This window comes from Salarias fasciatus, chromosome 11, assembly GCF_902148845.1.
Source record: "Salarias fasciatus chromosome 11, fSalaFa1.1, whole genome shotgun sequence".
In the NCBI taxonomy this organism is placed as follows: Eukaryota; Metazoa; Chordata; class Actinopteri; order Blenniiformes; family Blenniidae; genus Salarias; species Salarias fasciatus.
Genome location: NC_043755.1, coordinates 4,656,305 through 4,680,009, shown reverse-complemented (window position 1 = coordinate 4,680,009; position 23,705 = coordinate 4,656,305). Strand labels below are relative to the sequence as shown.

The following is a 23,705-nucleotide window of genomic DNA, read 5'->3' as shown; positions in this document are numbered from 1 at the left end:
CGTTAGTCTTGGTTGCTTCACTATATGAGTGACTTTGGCTAATTTGGGAGAGTGGTTCAGCTGGAAGGGTCCAGGTTTGATTCCCCAGTAGAACTGTTCTTGAGCAAGAACCACAAGCTGCTCCCATTGAATGAATAGTGTACCTTACATTTGACAGCTGCATCATTGACTTGGGGGTGTGGTGGCGTAGAAGCGGTTCTGGGATTGGGAGAGAGCGGGTTTTGAACTCTCCAATGGACAGGTCAGTGCTGTAAAGTCCCTGAGCAAGATCTTGTTGCAATGTGGCTGCCCACTGCTTCATGGGTAAATGCGGAAAAATATAACTTCTCAAAGGGAATCAACCAAGTAAAATACTTATTATTTTATTTCTAATATAAAAGTGGAAAGGTGCCTTGTTTTATTGCTTTTTATAACAAGTTCAAACATTATATACTCTCAGTTAAACACTAAGATAAACAAAAGTGATTTAAAAATCATAAATGTGTATTTTACTAAATGTATTCAACTCAACCCCTAGCTTAAGATATGTTTTCTCTTCCTTTTGTCAATAAATGCAAACAATAAATGCAATTTGTACTTTTGACAATCATAATTTTAAAAAAAGGCATTAAAAAATGCTAAACAATGCAATGCAAGTAAACTTCAGTATACCAGTCAGTGAACATTGTGTAGAAAATGTGAATAGGGGGTAGAAATAAAACACAAAAACAGTCTTAGAAAAATGAGTTTTGTATTGAATCAGCATTGGAAGCTAATAAAAACAACAGAAAATGTTCCTGTAAATATATACAATGATTCTGTGTTCCTTTCATTCAAAATTTACAAAAAAGTATCAAAAAAAAAAAAAAAAATTCAGAACAGTGTATCAACATTGTATGTCCATTACACATTACTCTGAGTCATTCTGTACAACTCTATGGACGATTCAAAACACATGCAAACAAATATTGAAATTCAAACTGATGTGTAGCACTTTGCATCAGGCCGGTGTTTCATAACGGTTTCTTCTTCAGTCCAAAAACTGCGATGAAGAGTAGAATCTCCACAAAAGCAGGCAGCACGCTAAAAAGGAGACACACACACAGGCATGTGTAAAGCACCGAGGACTAACACACACTACTGACACACTTTCATTTATATGCATTTATTTACATCCTCATCCTCATCATACTTGTGCACACCGACCTGCAGATGGCAAAAATAACCCAATAGTTCCAGCACTCCCACTTCTCAAACACAAAGAAAGACAAGGACACGGACGCGCTGCAGTGGACAGCCAGTGCTGGGTGAAACATGTCAGGGAAAAAACGAGTCAGGAAAAAGGTTTGGTAGTAGTCACACATAGACTAACCTGCAAATGGCAAGGATCCACCAGTAGATGTCACAGTCCCATTGTTCAAAAAGAAAGAAAAGTAGGGCTACTGAGGCACTGGCATGGGCTCCTGTTGCTTTAGTGGGTGAAGAAGTCAGGGCAGAGCAGTTTGTAGTCATGGAACTGTAACTGGTGACTAGACATACTTTTAAATAACACTAACTTTTTCCCTTTTACACATAGCATAAATTCACAAACTTCTAAAATTAGTTTTTCTTTTGCATTTTTTTCTTGGTTTTTGTTGAGGATGAGAGAAAATTAAAGCACTGATTCCCACACAATTGTTGCAGCTAATCCATCTATCTTCTGGAACACTTGGTAGAGGGTGGCGGAGTCAGTCTCAGCTAACTATGGATGAGGGCATAATAGAACCTGGACAGGTCACCAGACCATCACAGGGCAAACAGAGACAACCACACACACCCGCCTTCAATGTAAGGTCACCAATTAACCACACATGCATGATTTTGGATTGTGGGAGGAAACCCATGCACACATGTGAGGAATGTGCAAACTCATCTTTGCAATCAAATAGTAAACTGCTACTTCACAATCTATTTGTCCATCCTTCAAAGTGCTTATACACAGTCACGTTCATATATGGAGAGCGCTGTAAAGGATACACAGAAGTCCTTGGCTACAGTTGAACATGGACACGCCTGAGAAGAATCCGGCCAGCTCGATGGCAAACAGACCGAGGGTAACTGCCAGTGCCACCACCAACCTAAACAAAACAAAAAAAAAAAGATGTGTACCAGAGGGTGTTCATGTGGTCATAGTTGAAATGAAAGTAACAGTTACTTACTTTTTGTCCTCATTTTCATACTGCTCTTGAGTGAAATCCAAAGGCAAGCAAGCCTTGATATTATTATCCTGTGAGACAAATATTGTGTATTAATGTGACAGTTTATGACAAACTACTTTTCTTATCTTCCTGAAAGATAACCACTTGTAGAGCTAGAATCATTGATCTGGACATGCTGTGTACCACTCCTGGTTTTGAGAGGAGGTTTATCATTTTTTCCTTTATTTTCGGGCCTTTTACAGTTATTATTCGATCAGTTTGGAAAAGTATGCATCGATTCGACAATGATAATGATTGCTAATTGCTAATTGCAGCGTTGGGGTATTTTGATATTTCACCATACATTATAAACCTCAGATAAAAATTTCATTCAGATAAAAATCTCGACATTATTATAAGAGACAGGTGAGATTCACCACTTACCCTCGACCAGAAGATCGTGATAACGATGACAAGGTGAGCCATGATGGTCAGAAACCGCGCAGGGACGAGACTATTGACAGCCGACATGGTCTTTCCTTTGATTCAAAGCGTGAAAACAGAAACAGAGAAAATATCGCACAGGAAGCAGCGGATTGATAAAAACGATGGAGCTACTTCAGCTACAGACGGCTAACTGAGCTAACATAATCCGAGGCGAACATACCCGCGACTGAATTAAGATTATGTTTTCTTACGAATCACTAAATCAGCTCGAGTTAAAACCACGCTTGTAAACATTCAATAAACCTCTTAAAAGTTGGTGAGTCATCTGCATCGGATAGCAACATAATGCTAAACGCTGCAAACGTTACCACGACAACCACTCTGTCGGTACGTTCACTATTATCGGCCGGGCAAAACACAATGGTGAGCTCGGTTCTGCTGGTGTCACGTTAAAAATGATCCCTCTTCCGTTTACTGTGTATTTTTTATTAAATGGCAAGTCCGGTTGTTTTTCATTATTCGTTTGTAAATGTTTAGGCTTTTTTTTTCTTAGCTTTGTTAGTTGTTGATTTCTTTAATTCTGGGGTTTACTTTGTCAAGATTAGAGCTCCAAACATGTCATTTAGAACAGAAAATACTTTATGAATCCCAGAGGGAAAATCTTTACAGCCTTGAGCCAGAAAGAATTAAGATGCAATAAATTAGATAGAAAGCTAAAATATCAAATAAGACAGAATGGAAATTAAATAACAACTTTAAAAATGTATAAGGCTTAAATACATGTATGTACATATGTTTACATGAACTGTCTCTCTCTGTCATGACATATCAATATTAATCTTTCCTAAGTATTAAGAGAGGTTTGTTCAGCACATTCATAATATTATCCACCCCCCCAAAAAAATACAAATAAAAATAATTTAACATGTAAATGTCCCATTTCATAAAGCTGTAAGCTACAAAAACTTTTTTTTAGTCCTTTGATCATATAAATTTTTACCTACCCTAAAACTTGCAGGCGGTAATTTATTGGAGACAACCTATTTTTGACATTTAAAAGCTTAAAATTAAAAACAAATGTGACGTTTTGTTGTTGCTGTTGTTGTTTTAATTTGATAATGCTGCCATCTAGTGGCCACGTGAAAAACTGGGACACATACAATTTGACACAGAGACATATTCCAGGGTGCAAAAATAACGACGTAAAGGTTTATTTTGAGAAAAAGAGGAGGGGGGTTTCGTGAACTTTTCAGAGCCACTGTTCTTAGGATCTCACAAGAAAATGAAACGTGTTTTTTCCTGATTTATGTTAATTTCGGATAAATATTGCTTTTGGACAATCTGTGACGCATCTGATAACACCAAGCCCTGTTTTTCCAATAATGATCGTTCTCCAAGCAATGCGGTTGTGGTGGATGTCTCCTAAACACCGCCTCCCCCCTCCCATCTGGTTTATACAACAGGCAGACCCCTGGTTTGAGGCAGACTCACTGATCCGCACCTCGCTTCGTCTCTCCGGGCCCAGACAGGCTTTGCAGCCTGGTGTGATAACACTGGCTCCTATTGTTTCTGTTTTATATAAAAAAGAGGAGTTTATTGTTGCATCATCCCCTAAAGACGCCGGCATCGTTGCGGGAGCATGGCAGAAGCGGAGTTACACACCTTCACCTCGATCATGGACGCGCTGGTTCGCATCAGTGTGAGTGTGACGCTCCTTTTATTAGCCCGCACATTGCAGCCATGTGCGCCGTTTTTCTAACAACTGACCGCTTTATTTTATATTCTACCTGTATAATAGAGACTGCGTCAGCCGCTCTTCGATCCTTTTGAATGTTCGTACACATTAGGAGGCTTTTCTCTCCCTGAGGAGGTTTCATGGTGGAGTCAGATGGATGTTGGCTATTTGGTGAAGCTGTAGCATTGTGGGTATAAACGCAGCAGCAGGGCCACAATTACCAAATTATCTGAGTCCTGACACTAAATGAGGCGGATGTGCTAATGACTAAAATAAAGAGAATATTTTGGTTAGGAGTAGATTTTGCTTCCTTCATGGCAGGGATCATGCTCGTTGTCATAGAAACGGGATGCTGCGTATAGCTGTATAGCTGCAGCCGTAAAACGAGGCCTCTACATCCACAAACAGAGATCAGCACCCACAAGTCAACCCCCCTCAAAAACTGTATTTAATCATATTTTTAAATGGTTCAAATATTCCCTCTTATATAAAGGCTCATTGTGTTTTCATAGAATTTGCTTCGATCTTGCTGATCGAGTGTTAAAGTGACACTTTTCCTGAGCAGGGCTGGCTAACACAAACCACAAGCAGGAAATGCTGTTTTTTCTTCTTTTTTTGGTCTATGTTTACCCTTCCTCTGCTTCCTCTGTAGCGTCCTCAGCCTACGCAGCCTGTGCTCATCTGACCTCCTCGCTCTCACTCCTCCTACACATCTCATGCATTTATTTAGGTGACAGGAGATGAAGATTTGGAAGAGCAGGGGATTCCTGATTTATTCCACTGACTCAGCTTTATTTCTAACCCCCTCCACCTTCTCCTCTGCAGTCCAACATGAAGAGCATGGAGCGGGAGCTGCACTGCCCGGTGTGTGACGAGATGGTGAAGCAGCCCATCCTCCTGCCGTGCCAGCACAGTGTGTGTCTGCTGTGTGCAGCCGACGTGTTGGTTCAGAGAGGCTACCCTCCCCCGGATCTGCCCCCGGAGCCCCACTCGCCAGCCTCCACGCCCAACACTCGGTCCCCACGAGGGCCACGGAGGCCCATGCCCCGGACGCCCGACCGCCTGGATCACGTCCTCAGAACAGGTGAAGGAGTTTCTGAGTCCCACGTCCATCTTTCAAATTCTTCATTCACTGTAGCAGACTCCTGCTGATAAAGTTTGATGTCTGCTGGAAATTAAGATTTTAACAAATGTAAATAATTGAAGTTTGGAAAAAAAAAAAATTAACTCTTTGAGAGAAGACATAAATGATCTCAGCGCCAGAGTGAGTTATGGGAAATAGGTAGTGATGATGGTGCTCTCTCTGTCATCTGTGAGCAAGCTGACTAATCAGTGTCTTGATGACTGATGCCTCCACCTCATTATTTATTCAAATACATGTACAGCAAGTCCCATAAAGGTAAAGAGCGTGAAGGAGGCTGGAAAGACAGTCAGCATCTTCAGCGCAGGTGTGCAGTCAGAGTTTGTGAGTAAGCAAACTGCATTTCTTCAACTTATGAATAACACGACTCTGCTTATATGCAGAGACAAACATCAGCTCAGCTTTTTTTAATTTCTCTTTTTTTTCCTCCTGATATCCTCTTAACCCTTTAAATGGAATTCCTTCAAAGACGTGTATTAGATGTTTCAAGACTTGGTGGATTTATATTATGATATACGTATATTATGTTACCTTTGACCGACTACATGCATGTGGGATATTTACAAATGGACATACAGTCACTCAGACTAAATCTGTGTGCACAGTCTGTATGTTCTAGGTAATTTTTTAATCCTTAAGTGAACTACTTCAAGTGTTGTATTAACTTGCGAGTACGAGATGCTTCACTGAAGCCAAAGGGAAAATGTCAACATCCATTTATCTTCTGTAGCACTTCACCCAGCTTAGATTGGCAGAAGGCTGGAAACTGCATCTTATAAAACCCCATGCATGTATGGGGTGAACATGCAAAAGAATTGTTGTGGAAAAAAGCTCCAGTGAAGCTTCAGTTTCTCAGTTTCTCCTCTGTTTGTGTCTCCTCCTCCTCCTTCTCTCTTCCCAAACCTGGATCCCAGTGTGCGGGACCTACCCGGGCCGGCGGCGGAGAGAGGCGGCCCCTCCCCCCATGCTCTTCCCGTGTCCTTCCTGTCAGCAGGATGTGGAGCTGGGAGAGAAAGGCTTGACAGACTGCCTACGCAACCTCACTCTGGAGCGCATTGTGGAGCGGTATGCACACGTACACAACACCATCAGCCTGGAGCATGTGCTGCAGGTCCGGGCCGGGACAGTCACCGACGTCTCTTATACTTGTGGTGTGATTCAGCTCTGTCCTGTAAAAGTAGCTCATCATCATCTTATTAAACAAAGTAGGAAATGAATCAGTCAAGATTTTGCAGAGGAAAACATTTAACCAGTTCTGCAGGCATTGAATTGAAGAAGTGAATGAAGAGTTAAGTCAATAGGGTTTTATAAATGAGACAGAAAATCTTTTGCTGGAACGAATTTCAATAATGAATCTTTCCTTCACTCCGGATCCAAGGACATACATCAAGAGCTTCGTGCAGAAGGCAGGGTCATCTGAAAAACTGCCCCGCTTCTCACTATTGCACAGCAGCACTGGTCATTTTTTCTGAAGAGTTTATGAACACAAATGAGGTTTTACACCTGTGATCATGTCAGCCAGGAAAGTGAGAGCAGCCGCCTTCTGAAAGGCAGAGTTATGAGGACAGGCCGTTTAGTACGATGCAGCTGCTCCTCCTCGTCCTGCAGACACCGGTGGCTGAGAAGGTGTGACGACGCACGTTTTACTGCGCAGGATGCGCTAACAAGGCAGCTGATGGGGATGTTTCCAGGTCAGGCAGCTGGCGTGTCTGACTCGCTACCACCGTGAAGTTCAGATTACTGTCCGTTTTTACCTTCAGCTGTGTGTCTGCAAGCTGCTCAGTGCTGACATTTTTAAAATGGCTTTAGTTATACTTGATGACTCTAAATGTACATCTGACAGCGCTAATGATGGCGGATGAGGCACGGCTGACAGCTGATCAGGGAGGGAGAGCAGGTCATGAAGGAACTGGTGACATAAACTGTATGAATAAATACTGTGAATTTGGATTTTTTTTTTCTTTCTCTTCATAAAATTTACAAACCTAGATGCCTGACAAGATTGTATTTCTGTTTTGATTTCCAGTTCTTATGTGATGTTTTATGCATTGAAGCTGTTTTGGTTCTTCTGGTCACTCACTTTGCATTATAAAGATGAATTAATAACACATTTATTTTTTAAAGCCTTTTTTTTTTTAAATTTCACTGTAACTTTCACATAATGTCATAGGTTTCATCATTTTATTGTGCAGTGAATTCATTTCTCTCTTGTTCCGACTGGACATCTCATCTCTCTCTGTCCACACGTGTCTTTTAGCTACAGGCACACATTGAGTCTGGGCAGCGTGGCCATCATGTGTGGTTTCTGTAAGCCTCCTCAGTCTCTGGAGGCCACCAAGGGCTGCGCGGACTGCAAGTCCAACTTCTGCAACGAGTGCTTTAAGCTGTACCACCCCTGGGGAACGCCGCGCGCTCAGCACGAGCACATTCTACCCACCAACAACTTCAGGCCAAAGGTTTGCCGGCTTCTGTGTTTGCGCCACACGATGCACGGTAACCTTTTCCTGTAATGGCTCAGTCAGTATTTTTGTGTTCCAGGTGCTGACGTGCACGGATCACGACCAGGAGAAGCTGCAGTGGTACTGCCGGAACTGCCAGAGGCTACTCTGCCAGCTCTGTAAACTCCGTCGTGTTCACCACGGCCACAAGGTTCTGCCCATAGCACAGGCCTACCAGGCCCTCAAGGTCAGTCTGAGTGTTTTTGTAGTCTTAAATTCTGGCAGTTCGAAGCCGTTCAGCATCAACCTTCTCTTTGCTCTCACAGGAGAAGATTACCAAGGAAGTCAATTACATCCTGGCCAATCAAGGGACAATTCAGAGTCAGATCAGTCAGCTGGAAGGTGCCATCAAACTCATGGAGGTGCTCATGCTTTTTCTTCTACCTGTCTCACAATGTGCTATAGAATTAACACTTTGCTGTTTCCTTTAATGGCGTAAATGTGTTGTGCGTTCTCCAAACATGTTCTCCTGACTGTATCCATTCTCCTCATCCTCTCTGGCTCTCTGCAGGCCAACAGCACCGTGGCTCTGCAGCACATGACTCACTGTATTCAAGATCTTGGAGCAGCAATAGCCGAGCGTCAGGGGACTTTGGCCCTGGCCCTGGAGGGATCGCGCAGCCGGAGGGAGGAGGCCCTGTCCGCTCAGGCCTTCGAAAGGCAGGGGCTGCTGGAGCATGAAGGGCTGATGGCCTACACTCAGGAGCTGCTCAAAGAAACCGATCCGCCCTGCTTTGTGCAGGCATCCAGAGTAACACACAGCAGGTAATTCCTGATAAGTTGAGGAACAAACAGGTGGTGATTGGTGAAAATACTGACTTTCTTTACTAGAAGCATACTTGGAACAAGAAGCCGGACACTTTTCACCATGTAATAAGTAGAAAGTGATTTCACTTAATTTGACTGTGTATCTGCCTATGCAGGCTGGTGAAGGCGATAGAAAACCTCCAGTGTTTCTCTCTGGCCGCCGATCCTTCCTTTGGACGCTTTCACTTAGATGCGTCTAAAGAGGTGAAGCTCATCAGCAGCATGAAGTTCATACAAGGTAGAGAACCAGCTGATTTATCCCCCGTGAGGTGACGCATATTCAGCATAAAGATAAGTAAGCGTGTGTGTTTTCTTCTCCTCCGCAGCCCCGGTGGCTCCGGTCATCGACACCCAGAAGACCCTCGCTTACGACCAGCTGTTCCTGTGCTGGCGCCTCCCTCAGGATTCGGCTCCGGCTTGGCACTTCTCCGTGGAGTACCAGCGGCGAGCGGGAGGCGCCGCAGCCACGTGGGGCGGCGCCGGCTCCCCCACCTCCTCCACGGCGTGGCAGCGGCAGGACGACGTGAAGGGGACCAGCGCCGTGATCGACCGGCTGCAGATGGACAGCGTGTATGTGCTCAGAGTGAGGGGCTGCAACAAAGCCGGGTTCGGAGAATACAGCGAGGAGGTTTTCCTCCACACGCCGCCAGCTCCCGGTGAGACGCTTTAAAAGCTCTGACGTGTTTCAGCTTCATCTTTTTATTAGTTTACATTTAAAAAAAGCAAAATATATCGACTTGCCTTGTATCTAATTTGTACATTTCAATGTATTCTCATCTTTTTTTTAATTGATTAACTAATCTTGACGTTTCTTTTCTCTCCATCTTTTGATTTTCTCCATTCTCATATCTTTAGTTTCTGCACAAAGCCTTCCTTGTGTCATCCCAGTCATGCTCTTGCTTCTCCTGTCTGTCTTACCGCAGGTCTGTCTTTCTGCACTCCAGATGTTATTTTGTGTTTGTGGTTATGATCCATTGTACCGCCTGAACGCTGTTCTTCATAGTCATCCCTTCAAGATTTAGCTTTCTATCCTAGAAGCGTCCAAACTAGGGCTGAGAAAAAGGCCACTGTTTTGTACTTCTGTGTTTAAGTGCTGTGTTTTTGGAAAAATAGCTAAATAATGAAAAAAAATGTTGTTGCTGTTGGTTCTTTGGAACCAAAGTAACAGTAAAAAGCAAGTGAACTGACTTCAGAAATTTCAACTGGCACCACTGTTAGTTGCCCTCAGTGGTAAAAGTTGGAAGCTGATCCACTGATGCTCCACTGATCACTGGCGTGTGTTTTACCTTTGACCTTTCCATCCATGGTGCTTGCTTGTCGTGCGTACCTCTTCCTGGTGAAGCCACGTTTCCCCCTGAACACGCTCGTTTCTTTCAGTTCACCTGGAATTGCTTTTCCCTTCTCTTTTTCATTAGACTGTATATTTACTTGCTGCGAAGCCGCTCTGTCCAGGCTGTGCCATCTAACCCCTCCTCCTCTCTCACTCCTTTCCTCTACTTTCCTCGCCGCCCGTTTTTCCCGGCGTGACGTCTCTCCCTGTGCTCCCAGTCTTGAGTTTTTCCCTGGACTCTCGCTGGGGTTTGCACGCTGACCGCTTGGCGCTGGGCAGAGGCCAGACTTACGCCCGCAGCGTGCCGGGCCTCTCCCTGCTGCAGGCCGCCGATCGCACGCTCACGTCCTGTCACCTGACCTCTGACCTGCTGGTGGCGGACTTGGCCGTCGCTCAGGGCCGACACTACTGGGCCTGTTCTGTGGAGCCCGGCTCCTATTTGGTAAAGGTGAGAGGAGCACCTGTTGGTTAGTTTATTAGAACAGTGAGCTTGTCGACCGTAAATGGAATCGATCAAAGCTTTCTGTCACTGCGTTCGTTTCATTTGCAGGTTGGAGTCGGGCAGGAGGCTAAGCTACAGGAGTGGTTTCATCTCCCCCAAGACATGGCCAGCCCTCGGTAAATATGTCTTACTCTTGTAAATATTGATTTTAAAAGTAATTGTTAGCAGCCACACGTCTTCAAAGAGCAATATTTGACAGTAAATATAAAGCATGGAGGTGAATGAGAGCACCGCCTCTTATTGAGTCAAGAACTCCCACCGTCATTCCCTCTGAAATGTCACTTTCTGCATGCTTGGAACGACTCTCCTCGAGTTCAATTCTGTATTTTGGCCACTTAGAGGCAGTATAACCACATGAACAGCCCAGCAGCTGTTGAAGCTCTTGGTGAACGGAGTCAGTATAAGAAGTGTCTGTTATATAGACGTGGACCATTTCACCTGTTTAACCTGCCCCCCCCCCCCTTCCCACAGCTGCGACCCAGACAGCGGCCATGACAGTGGGGCAGAGGACAGCCAGGACTCGCCCCCCTTCTGCTTCCTCACCATGGGCATGGGCAAGATCCTGCTCCCCCAGGGACACGGCCACACTCAGAGCCAGGCGGACAGTCAGAGCCAGGCCGGACTGCACTCCCACAGCAGCAGCCACGGCCACCTTCCCCACCCCCCCACCGCCCCGCTGCCCCCTCGGCTGGGGGTGTGCCTGGACTGTGACAAAGGACGAGTCACCTTCTACGATGCTCACTCTTTGCGTGTCTTGTGGGAGGGGCAGGTGGACTGTTCTGCCCCCGTCTGTCCGGCCTTTTGCTTCATCGGCGGCGGAGCCCTGCAGCTGCAGGACCTCGTAGCCAATCGGAGCATCGAGGAGCCGCCGCCGCGGAGGGTGACCATCCAGACACGGGCTACTAATCTCAGTAAATAAGCAGGAAGTTCAAGGGCACAGTTTTCTCAAAGCTCAAAGCTTGTCTCTTCATGTATAAAGTTAAAGATGGTCTATATCGGGGCTTTTCAGAGTGTCGGGAGAGGAACTCACCCCTCCCCACACCTTGAAAACCACTGCTTAAAGCAAGTTGATACCTGATTTCCTTGATATTGTCAAACTTTGATGCTCCACTGAAATATTATGTCTTTCAATGTGACATTTGAAAGTCGACTATGAATATCTGACATTGTATTGCATTTGCACTCTGCTTGAAAATATCTAATTTGTCCTCTGGCTTGATCTATTTAACAGTTTTACTTCCTGGAAATGCTCCTCTGGACATTGTGGCTGAAATGATTTCAGACTATGCAGAATTTTGTTGCAGGTTAAAAAAATCTCTTTGTAGGAATTTGTTTGCAATAAAAGATGGATTAGGCCTCCCTTTACACTTGTACCATCTTGTCCCAAAACGACCGGACGCTTACAGCTGCATGCAAGTGTCATTTGGACTTGTAAACTGCTTACATGCAGATAACGACTGTCACTCCTCGGATGTACTGTATGTCTAATTTTCTATCTTAATTTTGTATGTAGCTTCAAGAAATGTCAATAATGTGAATACAAGACAAGATTCAGAGAATGTGGATATCTTTTTTTTTTTCTTCTGTGAACTGTAACGGGCTCTGTGAGGATTTAAACACTCCCATGTGGTTTTTCATGTGGTCGCTGCTGCTTTAGAAGACCTGGCATGGCGTTTCAGCTTGGTTTATTCAGATTATAACACAAATGAAAGTGGATTAAAAAAAAAGAAGAAAGGTTCAGTGTTTTTCATTTCTGACAAGTGAAACGTGATGAGGGCTGACCTGTCCAGTGTTAAACTGTGTTTGAGTGGTCTGCACATACATATTTAATAAGGTGAAGGAAGAGCAGAGAGAGAGAGAGATTAACCACTTGAAACTAGAAGACATCTATTTTACAAATTTTAATCCTCATTAAATGTGACGGTTTTGTACGGTTTTGTTTTTCCTACTGGGACTGGCAGTAGTAGTTTACTCACTTCCTGGGGTGAATGTAAGAGCCCATTTACAATGAAAGAGTTTCTAGAGTAATATTTTCAAATCGAGTGACTCTGACTGTATTTTGATATGAATCATGGATTTCTGTGGAGGATGTGTGTTTCTCTGAGCGCCGGTGGTGATTTTCATGCTTCCCGTGGTGGTGTACGACGTGTGTGATCTGTGTAGACGCCTTGACTTGTGTTCCAGCACAGCACTTGAATGACTTTAGACTGTAGCATCTCTCTGAAATCCAGACCCGCTGAGTCCGACTTTGCCTTGTTGGTAGAATGTTTCTATCATGTCGTGGAACAACAACAACAGCAGCAAAAATGAATAAAAGACAGACAACTCTAACATGAAGTCGCTTTCTCCTCAAAAATGAAATCAACAGAAGAACAACAGAATATCTGATAGTTTTATATTCTATCATATTATCAGTCAATGAGGTAAAACACAACATAGATTTCACGATAAAGGAGCAATAATGTGGTTTTCTTCACACCTGAATCTTAAGTAAGTTTCCTTGATGTAAACCACAAATATTTTTTCATTCATCTTGTCATGTTGCTGCCTTGCAGCTACAGTGAAAAGCTTGTTTTTGATGCTGTACGGTTGTCATATTTTGATTGACTCCAAACAAACACATCCTGTTTAAGAGTCAAGAACACATCATGTCTTCAGAAGTGTTTGTTTCCTGCCTGCATGTAAAGGCAAGCGTGCCAGTAATCACCCGAATGTGGCAGAGATAGATAGGATCTTTTGTGCCACGGGGGTTCAGACGAAATTAGTCTGCTTTATATAGTCTGGTCACACCTTAGAAACATGTGATGGTAACAGATAAAAAAGCACAACAGTCGTATTATTTGGAAAACACCTGATGAAGGAAGGGAAGCGAGTCAGACAGGTCGTGGCTTTGACTGGCTTTTATGAGCCACACAAAGTTCCACTGGAGGAGAAGAGAGTTTGGGTGGTATTGCATAACATCAGTGTGTGTGTGTGTGTGTGTGTGTGTGTGTGTGTGTGTGTGTGTGTGTGTGTGTGTGTGTGTGTGTGTGTGTGTGTGTGTGTGTGTGTGTGTGTGTGTGTGTGTGTGTTTTCATTGAAACCCAGGTGTCACAATCCAAGCAGATCAGGATCTCATATGTTTGCATTAGAAAGCCGAGCAGGGTCGCAGACGGCCGATAGGGGGCGGTATTGTTTGTGCCTTGACGCTTTTCTCCAGACTTGTTCTGATTTTTTTTCCAGTCAGCAGCAACAGGTGCAGCCTGTGTAACACTCGACCTGTCTGCTCTCAGAGCTGTGAGGACATGCTGGATCCAGAGGATCATTCAGCCTCTGCTGGGAGTCTTTCTGTCAGACCTGCACCAATTTAATCTCTTTCTGTTTGTCTTTTCTATTTGTTGGTTTATTTACTTGAGCCGTGTGAATCCATTACAATCGAATTGCACAGTTATTAATATTCTATTATCTTAACATTCTGTAGAAAAAGCAACAAACAAAGAGACAAAAAGAAAAAAAAACACAAAAACTCCATAAACCTTCAACAGAGCCAAAACCTCAAATCTCCTTCATCCTGGGGAAGTGTTTTCTTCTCTTTCTTGTTTCTCCTCGGGGCTTGCATCATGTCTGCTCAGTTTACTCATGTTTACCAGACAAAACTCCTCCCGGCAAGAGCTAAGCCAGTATTTGTGTGTTTGCACGCAAGCATGACCATGACTCACAATTTTCAAAAGAACATATTTGTTATTTTCCATGTAACACGAATTCATAAAATCCTCAATCAGTGAAGCTGATGACAATCAAAAGGAATATTGAAATGGGTAATCCATCCACTGTATCTATAATATCTACATTCAAATACAGTTCTGAGGTAAACTAGTCATGCCAGAGTAGTTGAAAAATGAATCTACATGTTCTGTTAAATCAATTAAGACTTGGGCTACAAAAATGTGAAACCAAAATGTTTGAACATTAATTGAAATCAGGCGCCTCCTCAGTGCTGATTTCTGATTTTCACAGTAGTAAAGCAGATTAGATGGTGAAGACTGTACTTTAGAGTAAAATTATATACTTCAAAAAATACTCATCAAAGTACCAAAATACTGTTTAAATGCAGTCATGTGATCATTTGGATGTTGTTTCTGCCGCCCCTGTGTTTAAAACTGCTGAAATTGAACAGACAGAATTGCTTCGGTTTGTGTTTAGAGTTGACTGAACAAAATGATAAAACGCTGAGCGCCGTGAGGAGTAACTTCCACAGGCAATAATATTCAGCAAACTTGCAAATGTGCACAGAGTGCAGGAAGCTGCAGAGCTCGAGCCCCCGGTCCCCTGAACAGCTGCGTCTCCTTTCTTCTCTCAGCACCTCTGCACATCACAGTGGACGTCTAAAGTCCTGCAGACACGCAGACACGCATGCCTCCCTGACATAACAGCCCCCCCCGTCCAACTCTGCAAGTTCTAACCGGTTTGCACTTTTTTTGTTAAGAAGTGAAAAGTGTGGAGCTGTTAAATCAAACAGCTCTGCCACCAGCATTTCAATAGTTCTCTTTATTTTCAGTTGCATTCACTTCGACACGCACGTAATGAAACGCAGCTCGTGGTTTACTATTGAAAAACACACCCCAAAAAAAAAAAAAAAAAATCACGATGACACACGCTGACACACACCGACACAAACACAGACACAAATCTGTCACGAACCTGTGTGTTCTGGAGAAGTGCCAAGGTGAGGGAGCGTGCACAGACAGGACCGATGCCCCTCAGGTTGAGTGACTATTTATGTCTAAGGTTGAGCCATTTTTAGACTGGAAAAACATTACGCCTCCTCCACAAGCCGTTAACAATGCGTCAGGCTTGATCTTTCATTGTGAATTCAGCAAACTTATTGACAATGCAAAATTAACTTTTTCTTTACTCTCACATCCGACAAGACGTCTCCGTGGATAAAAGCAATTTGGCGCAACTTTAATTAAATATTGCTCTCATGTAACGATGCTTCTTCGGTTCACGTGTGTCGAGCACAGCCAGAGAATCTCATATAAGCTCCACTAGTAAAAGAATGAGATACGTGACAAATGATTTATGTCAACACTGAAATGTGTATGTTCATCCATGCTGACAAGGCTTTGGTCCATGGCTGCTGCTCTGACAGCTTAATGACTGGCTGTCCACATATCACTTCACTCACTGCTCTGATTCCACAGAAAAACAATCTGAGAGTCCGAGACAGAGTGGTCTATCGAGCCATATAGCCGCGCTAAACAGTCCAAACACACACCAGACGGTCTGCGTTAGTCTTCCTTCCAGAGCAGACCTGCAGAGTTCCTTCAGAGCCAAGTAACTGCAGAAGAGCCGAAGAGTCACATTTCTGCATGTGGTTGTGTACGTGAGGGAAAAAGGAAGGTGGTCTTTGTGTGCAGCCCAGGGGACACACACACACACACACACACACACACACACACACACACACACACACACACACACCCGTCCCTCAGCTGTGCACCCTCCAGGCTGTGAGGAGGAAGCGCTGATTAAAAAAATCAAAACAAAACCGTAAGAGCCATTTAAACTGGGAGTAGGAAGCCACTTGCTGCTCGCTGCACACGGTCCATCGTAAATACCAACAGAGCCAACTGCCTTCACAAACAGCAGCGAGCACCTGCACAAAAAGAAAGGAACAAACTCACAGACAGACATGCTGTCAAGATTTTTAAAGTGTGGCTTCATTGTCTGTTGATATTATATATATGCATTTCCGTAAATATGAAAAGAGCTGGAAACTTGTTTTATGGTGATAAAAACAAGAACGAATTGAGATGTTTTTCATGTAAGTGCTTGCTAAGGTCAGCCATAAAGCCATGTGCCAGGCCAGTCACACAAATTTGACAATACATGCAGAGACTTGGCTGATTCTGAGGAGAAATCCTCATTTAAATAATGTGAATTACTGATTTTTATTTTCCTCCACATTCCTGAAGAATGATCGCCCACACATTTCTCTTTAATATGTTGATTGTGCGACTTTTATGTGTGTGTCATGCTTCAGATATTTGAAAAAAAAAAAAAAAGTTCACTGGCTTATCGTTTCACAATGTGGACCTGATTATCAATACTGCCGATCATAACAGGCGTGAAACGTATTAAACATTAAATAAATAAGAAATAGTAGACAGATCTTGAAGTAAACAGAGGAGGAAAAGGACTAGTGGTAAGACAGCAGAGGAGGAACAATAGTGGACCATGGGAATAATTTAGAAAAACAAGTCAAAGGAGGAAGACGACAGAGACTGGCGGGAAGGGTGAGGGGCTGACAGGAAAACTGAGAGAAGCACATTCCTCTTTCCCTCTTCTCCTCTTCAAAACAGCAGCTGGGACAGGTGTGCTTTTACTGATGGTGGAAAGTGCACAAGCTGCTGACTGCCTCCCAGTGTGCTGTGTGTCGGCTGCGTGTGTGTTTATGTGCTGAGTGTGCACGCTGTCTGCCTGCCGCCAGTGAGCAGGGACTTTGTTGTGTGTGATTACAAAGAATTCGCCCATAATGATGAGAATAGACATCTGAAGCCGTAGGAGTGTCGGCATGCTGGACGTACAGAGTGCCGTTGTGCACACGCCCGTGTTTAGGAGGATGCGCGCAAGAAGCACAAGAGTCAGCGTGGAGGAGACAGTCTCTCCTTCAGGAAACAGAGGGATCCTGTTTGTGAGTTGTACTCATTGTTCAGGCCTCACCAGCCCGCCCCCACCGCTCCTCCACACACACACACACACACACACACACACACACACACACACACACACAAACACACACTAAATTCAGACTGCATGTTACTATTTGGCTGTGAACCAAAGACCTGTATTCATCAGTGTAACATCCACGCTTTGATTTCAAAGACCCGAGTTTCTAATGAGGGGTGTGGTTGAGCAGTCTGTCCGACTCCGAGCGCTGACCGTCGAGCCCTTTTCACCAGGACAATGAAGAACAACCAAAAGTCACTTATCTTCCCCAAGACTCGTCATTTGTTAATTTGCACAGACAGGCCGGCCCTCCTCCTTCCTAATGACTAATATCCTCCGCTTATTGCCGGGATCTGACTCACTTGTCTGTGTTATCCGGTTCTGGATCTGTTTGGTTTTGTTTGTTCTTTCTTTTTAAGTGGAGATGATGTTGTTCTCACTTAATTATGTAACAAGTCAAAGCAGCAGGTTTATTGAAGTGACGGTGTTACTGCGTTCTCCACTGGGTTTCCATGAGGCGAATGCCAAACGAAAGATTTTAGAAGTTAAAATACATCATTACATTATTCATTCGATGTTCTTCTGACATTGCAGAGAGAAAGGTCTGAGTCCAGTAATGAGAAGGGTTAGCGACACAGAGAGTTTTCACCTGTGGATGGAAATCTCAAGATCGTTGCTCTTGTTACACTTATTGTTTTAACACCGTTGTCCGTTTTAATAACAGTTTTAGTAATAATATTAATCTTGTTTCATGTATTTCTTTGCCTGTGTGACGCATTTTGAATTGCCTTGTGTATAAACAGTCCTATAAAGAAAAAAACTTGCCTTTCCTGGTGATTTATTATCAGTCAAGCCATAATCGCCAGTATTTTTGAATTATCTTTATTTTCTTAATGATTGCATTTGTGATTAACGACTGGGATACAAGTTCAAGCCATCTGTGTTATTCGTGCGTAGATAAGTGAAGAATGTAAGCACTGACAGACCGTTTTTTTTAGCTGCTGCATAAATATGCACATTTATTCAGCTGAGGCACATTTTTAAAATTTGTGAAATTTTTGACCAACTTTCCTTAAAATCAACATGAGAGCTTAAAAAAAAAACATACAAATGAAGGAGAGAAATGTGGTTAGTGCTTTTTTAAAATAAAGCAGAGCGCAGGAAGAATTCATGCATGCAGATGTGTGTGTGTGTGTGTGTGTGTGTGTGTGTGTGTGTGTGGGAGTACAGTTCTCTCAATAAAAATGTCAAACTAGCATCATTCTCTCAAGAACATTTTTGACACCGCTGCCGGGTCTCCAAGGTGGACTTAATAACACTCCCACACACACCATAGGGTGTAATGGGAAAGATCTGTGGATGGATGGATGGATGGATGGATGGATGGATGGATGGACGGAATGTTTTTCAGAAGAAAGAAAACCAAAACAGCCAAAGAAAGCATGTGACGGGCAAACTCGCAAACTTCACAAAGAAAGGCCCCTTGAACTCAACCCAAACATGTATTTTCTTTTAATAACTGCCTCCATCGCCTTTCAGGTGTCTATTAAACACATCGGATGCCTTCTGGAAGACTTCCTGATGGTTTGTTCCACTTCATTGCCGATCCCATTTTATTGCATTGAGGCTATTGATATTCATAATACACCAGATTCCTGGAGAGAGATCAGAGGAGGAAGAACAGGTAGACGGAGGATGAGAAGGGCAGGTGTGACGACTTATGCAATTGATTTACAAAGCAAAAAAAAACTGAACGGAAAAGGCGAGTCAGAGATGGGGCGGGGTGAAGGTTGGGTCTTTACTCATCGTGTGCAGCTGTTCTGGTTTATGAAATACTGGCTAAATGCACTGGAACAATGTGTAAATCAGAGTCAAGAATAGGCCAGGAAAATGAAACATTTTCCTGGTTTTACTGTTTTCTTTTGTGTCTCGCTTTTATGGAAGCTTTGGCGTTACAAATTCCCACCTTTCTGTTCTCTCTGTTGTGTCTTTAAGCATATTTATCTCCAACCTACAGTCCTGTTTTTGCTTTTGCACAACACTCGGTTTCAACACAATGCTGTGTCGTCTGTGTGTGTACTCTGTCAGGGGCAGGCTCTTTGAGCTCAGGAAGAGCGAGGCCAGTGTAGCGCACACACACACACACACACACACACACACACACACACACGTTGAATGAGAACCTCTGGCGTGGCCTTTCCCACCACTATTCTCTCTGTATCAACACACTCACACAAACAAGCTGGTTCGCACTACTGCCCCATCAAACGGGCTTTTGTCTCCCTTTACACAACCACTCCGAGCGCACAAAAACACACTTATCGCCACACATCTGCATGGAGGCTCATTACTGCACCCAAAAACAAAGCATTCACAAATCTTGCTACTTCACAGGGTTGAAAAAAAAAATAAAAAAAGCTACAACAGGAAGAAGGAAGAAAAAAAACTATCGACTATTTAGAGATAATAATGAATACAGATTACTGATGATTAGGGTATAAATCTAATTAAATGGCACCTTCAGATATAAAACATCCATTGAGGTGAGTGAATCCGCTCCGACACGTTTGATTCACACGTCCCACTTCACATTCAATCACATTTTATGGCGAAACTAAAACTTCATTGCAGAATGACAACCAGGCACCGAAGAGTGAACATTGAACTTTATTCTTGTGAAAAAATATCGAATAAAATAAAAATATTCAGAAAACATTTCAGAACACATCATTGCCACTGATATGACACAGTAATCTCTTTGCATGGATACACAGAGGTATGAGTACAAACTCTGCAGAGATATGAAACCCTCGTTGCTCCACCGAGCTGTGGACAAAAATACGAAACCAAACACACTGCAGCGTTCCATATACGAGTACCACCGAACGGGATAAGACCGTAAAACGTGATCGAAATAGCAGCCGACAGTAAAGTAAAACTCCTTCAGAGGATCTTTGGCGAGTAAAGAGATAAGGTTCAATCCAGTCCACTGGCTTGAAAACAGATAGCAGGCTTTCTGACATGTAGTCAGATTAGTAAATGCCACTGAACATTAGTGGCAAGACGAGACCCGGCAGGGTCAAGGCACTTGGGGGGGGGGGGGGGGCAGAAACAACAGCTGACCAGCATTTAAGACATTAGGTTTTTTCCTACTATGTAAGTAACTGCACCCAAGCTGTACCTCCTCCAGAAGTAAACAAAACACCGTTGTCGTCGTCAACACTTCAGCAGTGCTGACATTTAGCGAGCTTTTCCCTTCTTTTCGTAATATGTAGCTTTGTCCCACTCGTCTGAAAAGACACGTGACGGGGAAGCTTTGTCTCCTCCGTCTTCCAATATAGTAAACAGAATCGTCGTCTCCACTTCAAACCGTCGGCGCTCACATGTGCAAAGGTTTATAGGAAGGCGAGCTCTGACTGAAACCGCCAAATTTCCAAAACAGATAAAATCTGATGAGGCTGGTCACGATGCCCGGTGTGTTTGGAACCTGCAATGAAGACAGACATGGATGTTTAAATACTATAACGTTGCTGAAGCACACTGATTTAAATGCATATCCACAGTGTCTCACCACAATATAGTAGTCAACCAGCTGAAGGCCGTAGAGGACCCAGGATGTTGAAGTGAAGAAGGTGGCGACAGTCAGAGGGAAGGACAAGCATTGCACATTGCCACTCCGCACTATTCCCACCTGAAAACAAAGACAAGTAAACAACAATTGTCCTTTAGTACATTATGTAAAACTTGTACATTCGGAGAAGAGCCATCAGCAGCGTCAGCAAAGCTAAAACCCTGGTAAGCAGAGGAAGTCTGTGCAAACTTGATGGAAAAAGGCGCTGAAGTCCAGAAGAACCCGTTTTGTTTCCGTGGTGAGCGCGACAGTGCCAAACGCTACAACACCACGACGCGCCAAATGCAATCAGTGTTTTATTTTTACAGCTCAGGAAGTAAATTCACCTCTAAACTTTGGTCTTCTCTTCCAAGTGAGTTTGGAAAAGCATCAGAGTCGCTTTACTAAATCTGCCTGACTCACTTGCCAGACTGTCAGAGAATATTTTAACGGCTTGTTACTCCTCATCACTATCTCTCAGTGTTAGACTTAAGGGGCATGTTGTAATAGTCATTGATAGGAGAGAAATATCTAAATGTACAAACGTGGAATTCACGCTTTGATTGTCATTCACACATGAAAAGTGCTGCACGGTTAGGGAAGAACAATCGGTGCACTCAGATAAGTGCCACTATCACACGAGTGTAGCAATAAAACAAACTGTATCTGAGGAGGCGAAGCACAAAGCAGAGACAGAGAATAACAGGAAGGCAGACGAGGAAAAGAAAGACAGGAAACTGACCGAGGGTCACTCAGAGCTGCGGGGCAGATGGAGTGAAGGAGACAAACAGGATGGTGAACGGAACCACAAGATGATATGAAGAGAGAAAAGGGAAAAAAAGACAACAGGAGATTGATCTCTCTACTGGTAAAGAGCTGGTTAATGGACTGAGCTGATTCGGACTGAATTCCACCCTTGCTCTCTGGCGTTGGTGCAGAGGTTCAATCAGCCACATGGAGAGCAAAGAAGACTTGATCTGTTTCGTGTTTAAACTGAATATAATAAGACTCACTGAAACTAATTCGGTAGTGAAGTAAATCAGATATTTTAACGGCACGCCCAGCGTCAGCATAACAAAACAATGCTCCAGCACATGTTTTTCAGGTTTGATTGTCACAATAAATTCCTTAGATGGGCATCATTAGGCTTGACAGACATTTAAAATCTATCTGTGACAAGATTGAAATCAAAAACATGTATTATCTTGGTGAGTTTTGCATTTTATACTTGGTGTTTTAAACCCACACACTTCTGCTGTTTTGAATGGAAAAACTGGTTCCCATCGCTCCAATTGGAATAACTTAGCATAAATCTTCCTGCAGCCTAGACAATGTTGTTCTTAGCAGAAAAATAAAACATACAAGGTTAAATGGTGACCTTAAACTATCCATAAGTGTGATTGGGAGTGTGTGTTGTTTCCTTGGTGACAGACAGGTGACCTGTCCTGGACAGAGCATCATAGAAGATGGATGGATGGAATGGAAACTAATGTGCAGACCTGTGTTGCATGCTGCTGCTGGTGTGATGTGTCTGAATGAGCCGTACCAGGTCGGCCAGCGGTGACAGGTACATGCTGACGGTGACCACGCTGCAGGTCAGGCCCAGCTGGTCCAGCTGCGACGTTCCCTCTTTGAGAAACACGGTGAAGTAGCACCAGCCGCAGAAAAGCACCGACCCGGCCACGAGGGTCTGCATCGTCACCTGCCTCTGAAACAAACGCCAAACAAGATGAAGCACAGGTTTAACGTTCACGGTGTTTCACACACCTGAGTCCATGTTTACCTTTTGTTTTGTGTAGAGCAAGTACATGACGATGTACAGGATCTGGAGAAGTGCTCCGATTGTGTTGACCAGCACAATTGTTCGGTCCCTCTTCAGGATCCCATAATACAACCAGCCTATGTTACTATGGAGACAGAGAGATGGGGAGGAGTGTTTGATGGGCTGACCAAAGCATCACAGCAGGAGTGAACTGACCAGACTCACTTCAGACAGGTGGTGAGGAAAGGGAGAAACTGGATGTTGTCAGTGCTTTTCGTCTCTCGCATTTTCTTCAAGTCGGTCCTAAAAACGCAGAAAAGTAAATAAATAAATAGACAAAAAGAGAGATTTAACGAATCCAGTGAGTGACAACACGCATGCCATATGTTACTTTCCTGCAGCGCATCACTTGACTGTAAAGTTGTGAATATCTTAAGACCAGCGGTTAAAACAAGCACACAGTTCCAACATGTTTCTGTTATTGTTTTACCAGGAGTTATTTGCAGGCTGAGCGCATGAATTAATAATGAATATCACCTGTAAACATGAACTTACAGTCCAGTAGAGAACATCCCGACAGTAAACACGATGCAGGCCCATGACAGAAACGGCAGATAATCCATAGAGCGCGAGAAACGGACTTTATCAGACTATTTAGATCGACGTGTGACCCCGCGATGCCTGCTTTTAACCTTTAACCTTTCACTGCGTAAGGCTGTCGACGTCCAGTCGCTACGAGGAGCGTTTTGTATTTCCGTGTTTGCAGTCAGTGTGCTCTGCGTTTCTCTCCTCTGATTGGCTATTGGATTGGACACGTGGGATAAATTTGTCCAATGGGAGAATAGAAGCACAGGCGACGTGGCAGTGACGTCACTACGTGGGGGGAATTTTGAAGGCAGTTTTTCAATTTTATTAAAGTAATGCAGGTAGGAATAAACATGTCTTTACGTTATTCTGAGGAATTGTCCTGCAAATTGTATGTCTTAACAGAAAATACATGTAAATT

At 43.6% G+C, this 23,705-nt stretch overlaps 3 protein-coding genes across 4 annotated transcripts; 1 reads left to right on the top strand and 2 right to left on the bottom strand.

The window, feature by feature from the left end:
* Nucleotides 1-826: 826 nt before the first annotated feature.
* Nucleotides 827-2,981, bottom strand: tmem107l (transmembrane protein 107 like). Of its 2 annotated transcripts, none has more exons than XM_030103175.1 (5): nt 2,601-2,981; nt 2,178-2,245; nt 1,996-2,096; nt 1,352-1,448; nt 827-1,062 (listed from the first exon to the last, which is right to left on the bottom strand). In XM_030103175.1, the coding sequence occupies exons 1-5, from the start codon at nt 2,685-2,687 to the stop codon at nt 993-995; spliced, it is 423 nt and encodes a 140-aa protein (XP_029959035.1). In that variant the 5' UTR covers nt 2,688-2,981; the 3' UTR covers nt 827-992. The 2 variants fall into 2 exon arrangements, with proteins under 2 accessions (XP_029959035.1, XP_029959034.1); XM_030103174.1 differs by lacking the exon at nt 1,352-1,448 and adding an exon at nt 1,186-1,282 and having other exon boundaries at nt 828-1,062.
* Nucleotides 2,982-4,232: 1,251 nt separating this feature from the next.
* On the top strand, nt 4,233-11,535 carry trim46a (tripartite motif containing 46a). Its single transcript, XM_030103515.1, has 12 exons — nt 4,233-4,302; nt 5,164-5,422; nt 6,394-6,544; nt 7,737-7,935; nt 8,018-8,164; nt 8,244-8,339; nt 8,489-8,742; nt 8,901-9,022; nt 9,111-9,440; nt 10,333-10,562; nt 10,665-10,732; nt 11,088-11,535. The coding sequence occupies exons 1-12, from the start codon at nt 4,243-4,245 to the stop codon at nt 11,533-11,535; spliced, it is 2,364 nt and encodes a 787-aa protein (XP_029959375.1). The 5' UTR covers nt 4,233-4,242.
* An 8,440-nt stretch (nt 11,536-19,975) lies between these two features.
* Nucleotides 19,976-23,446, bottom strand: slc50a1 (solute carrier family 50 member 1). The gene is made up of 6 exons (XM_030102809.1): nt 23,255-23,446; nt 22,925-23,002; nt 22,721-22,844; nt 22,484-22,645; nt 20,899-21,018; nt 19,976-20,814 (listed from the first exon to the last, which is right to left on the bottom strand). The coding sequence occupies exons 1-6, from the start codon at nt 23,320-23,322 to the stop codon at nt 20,707-20,709; spliced, it is 660 nt and encodes a 219-aa protein (XP_029958669.1). The 5' UTR covers nt 23,323-23,446; the 3' UTR covers nt 19,976-20,706.
* Nucleotides 23,447-23,705: the final 259 nt, after the last annotated feature.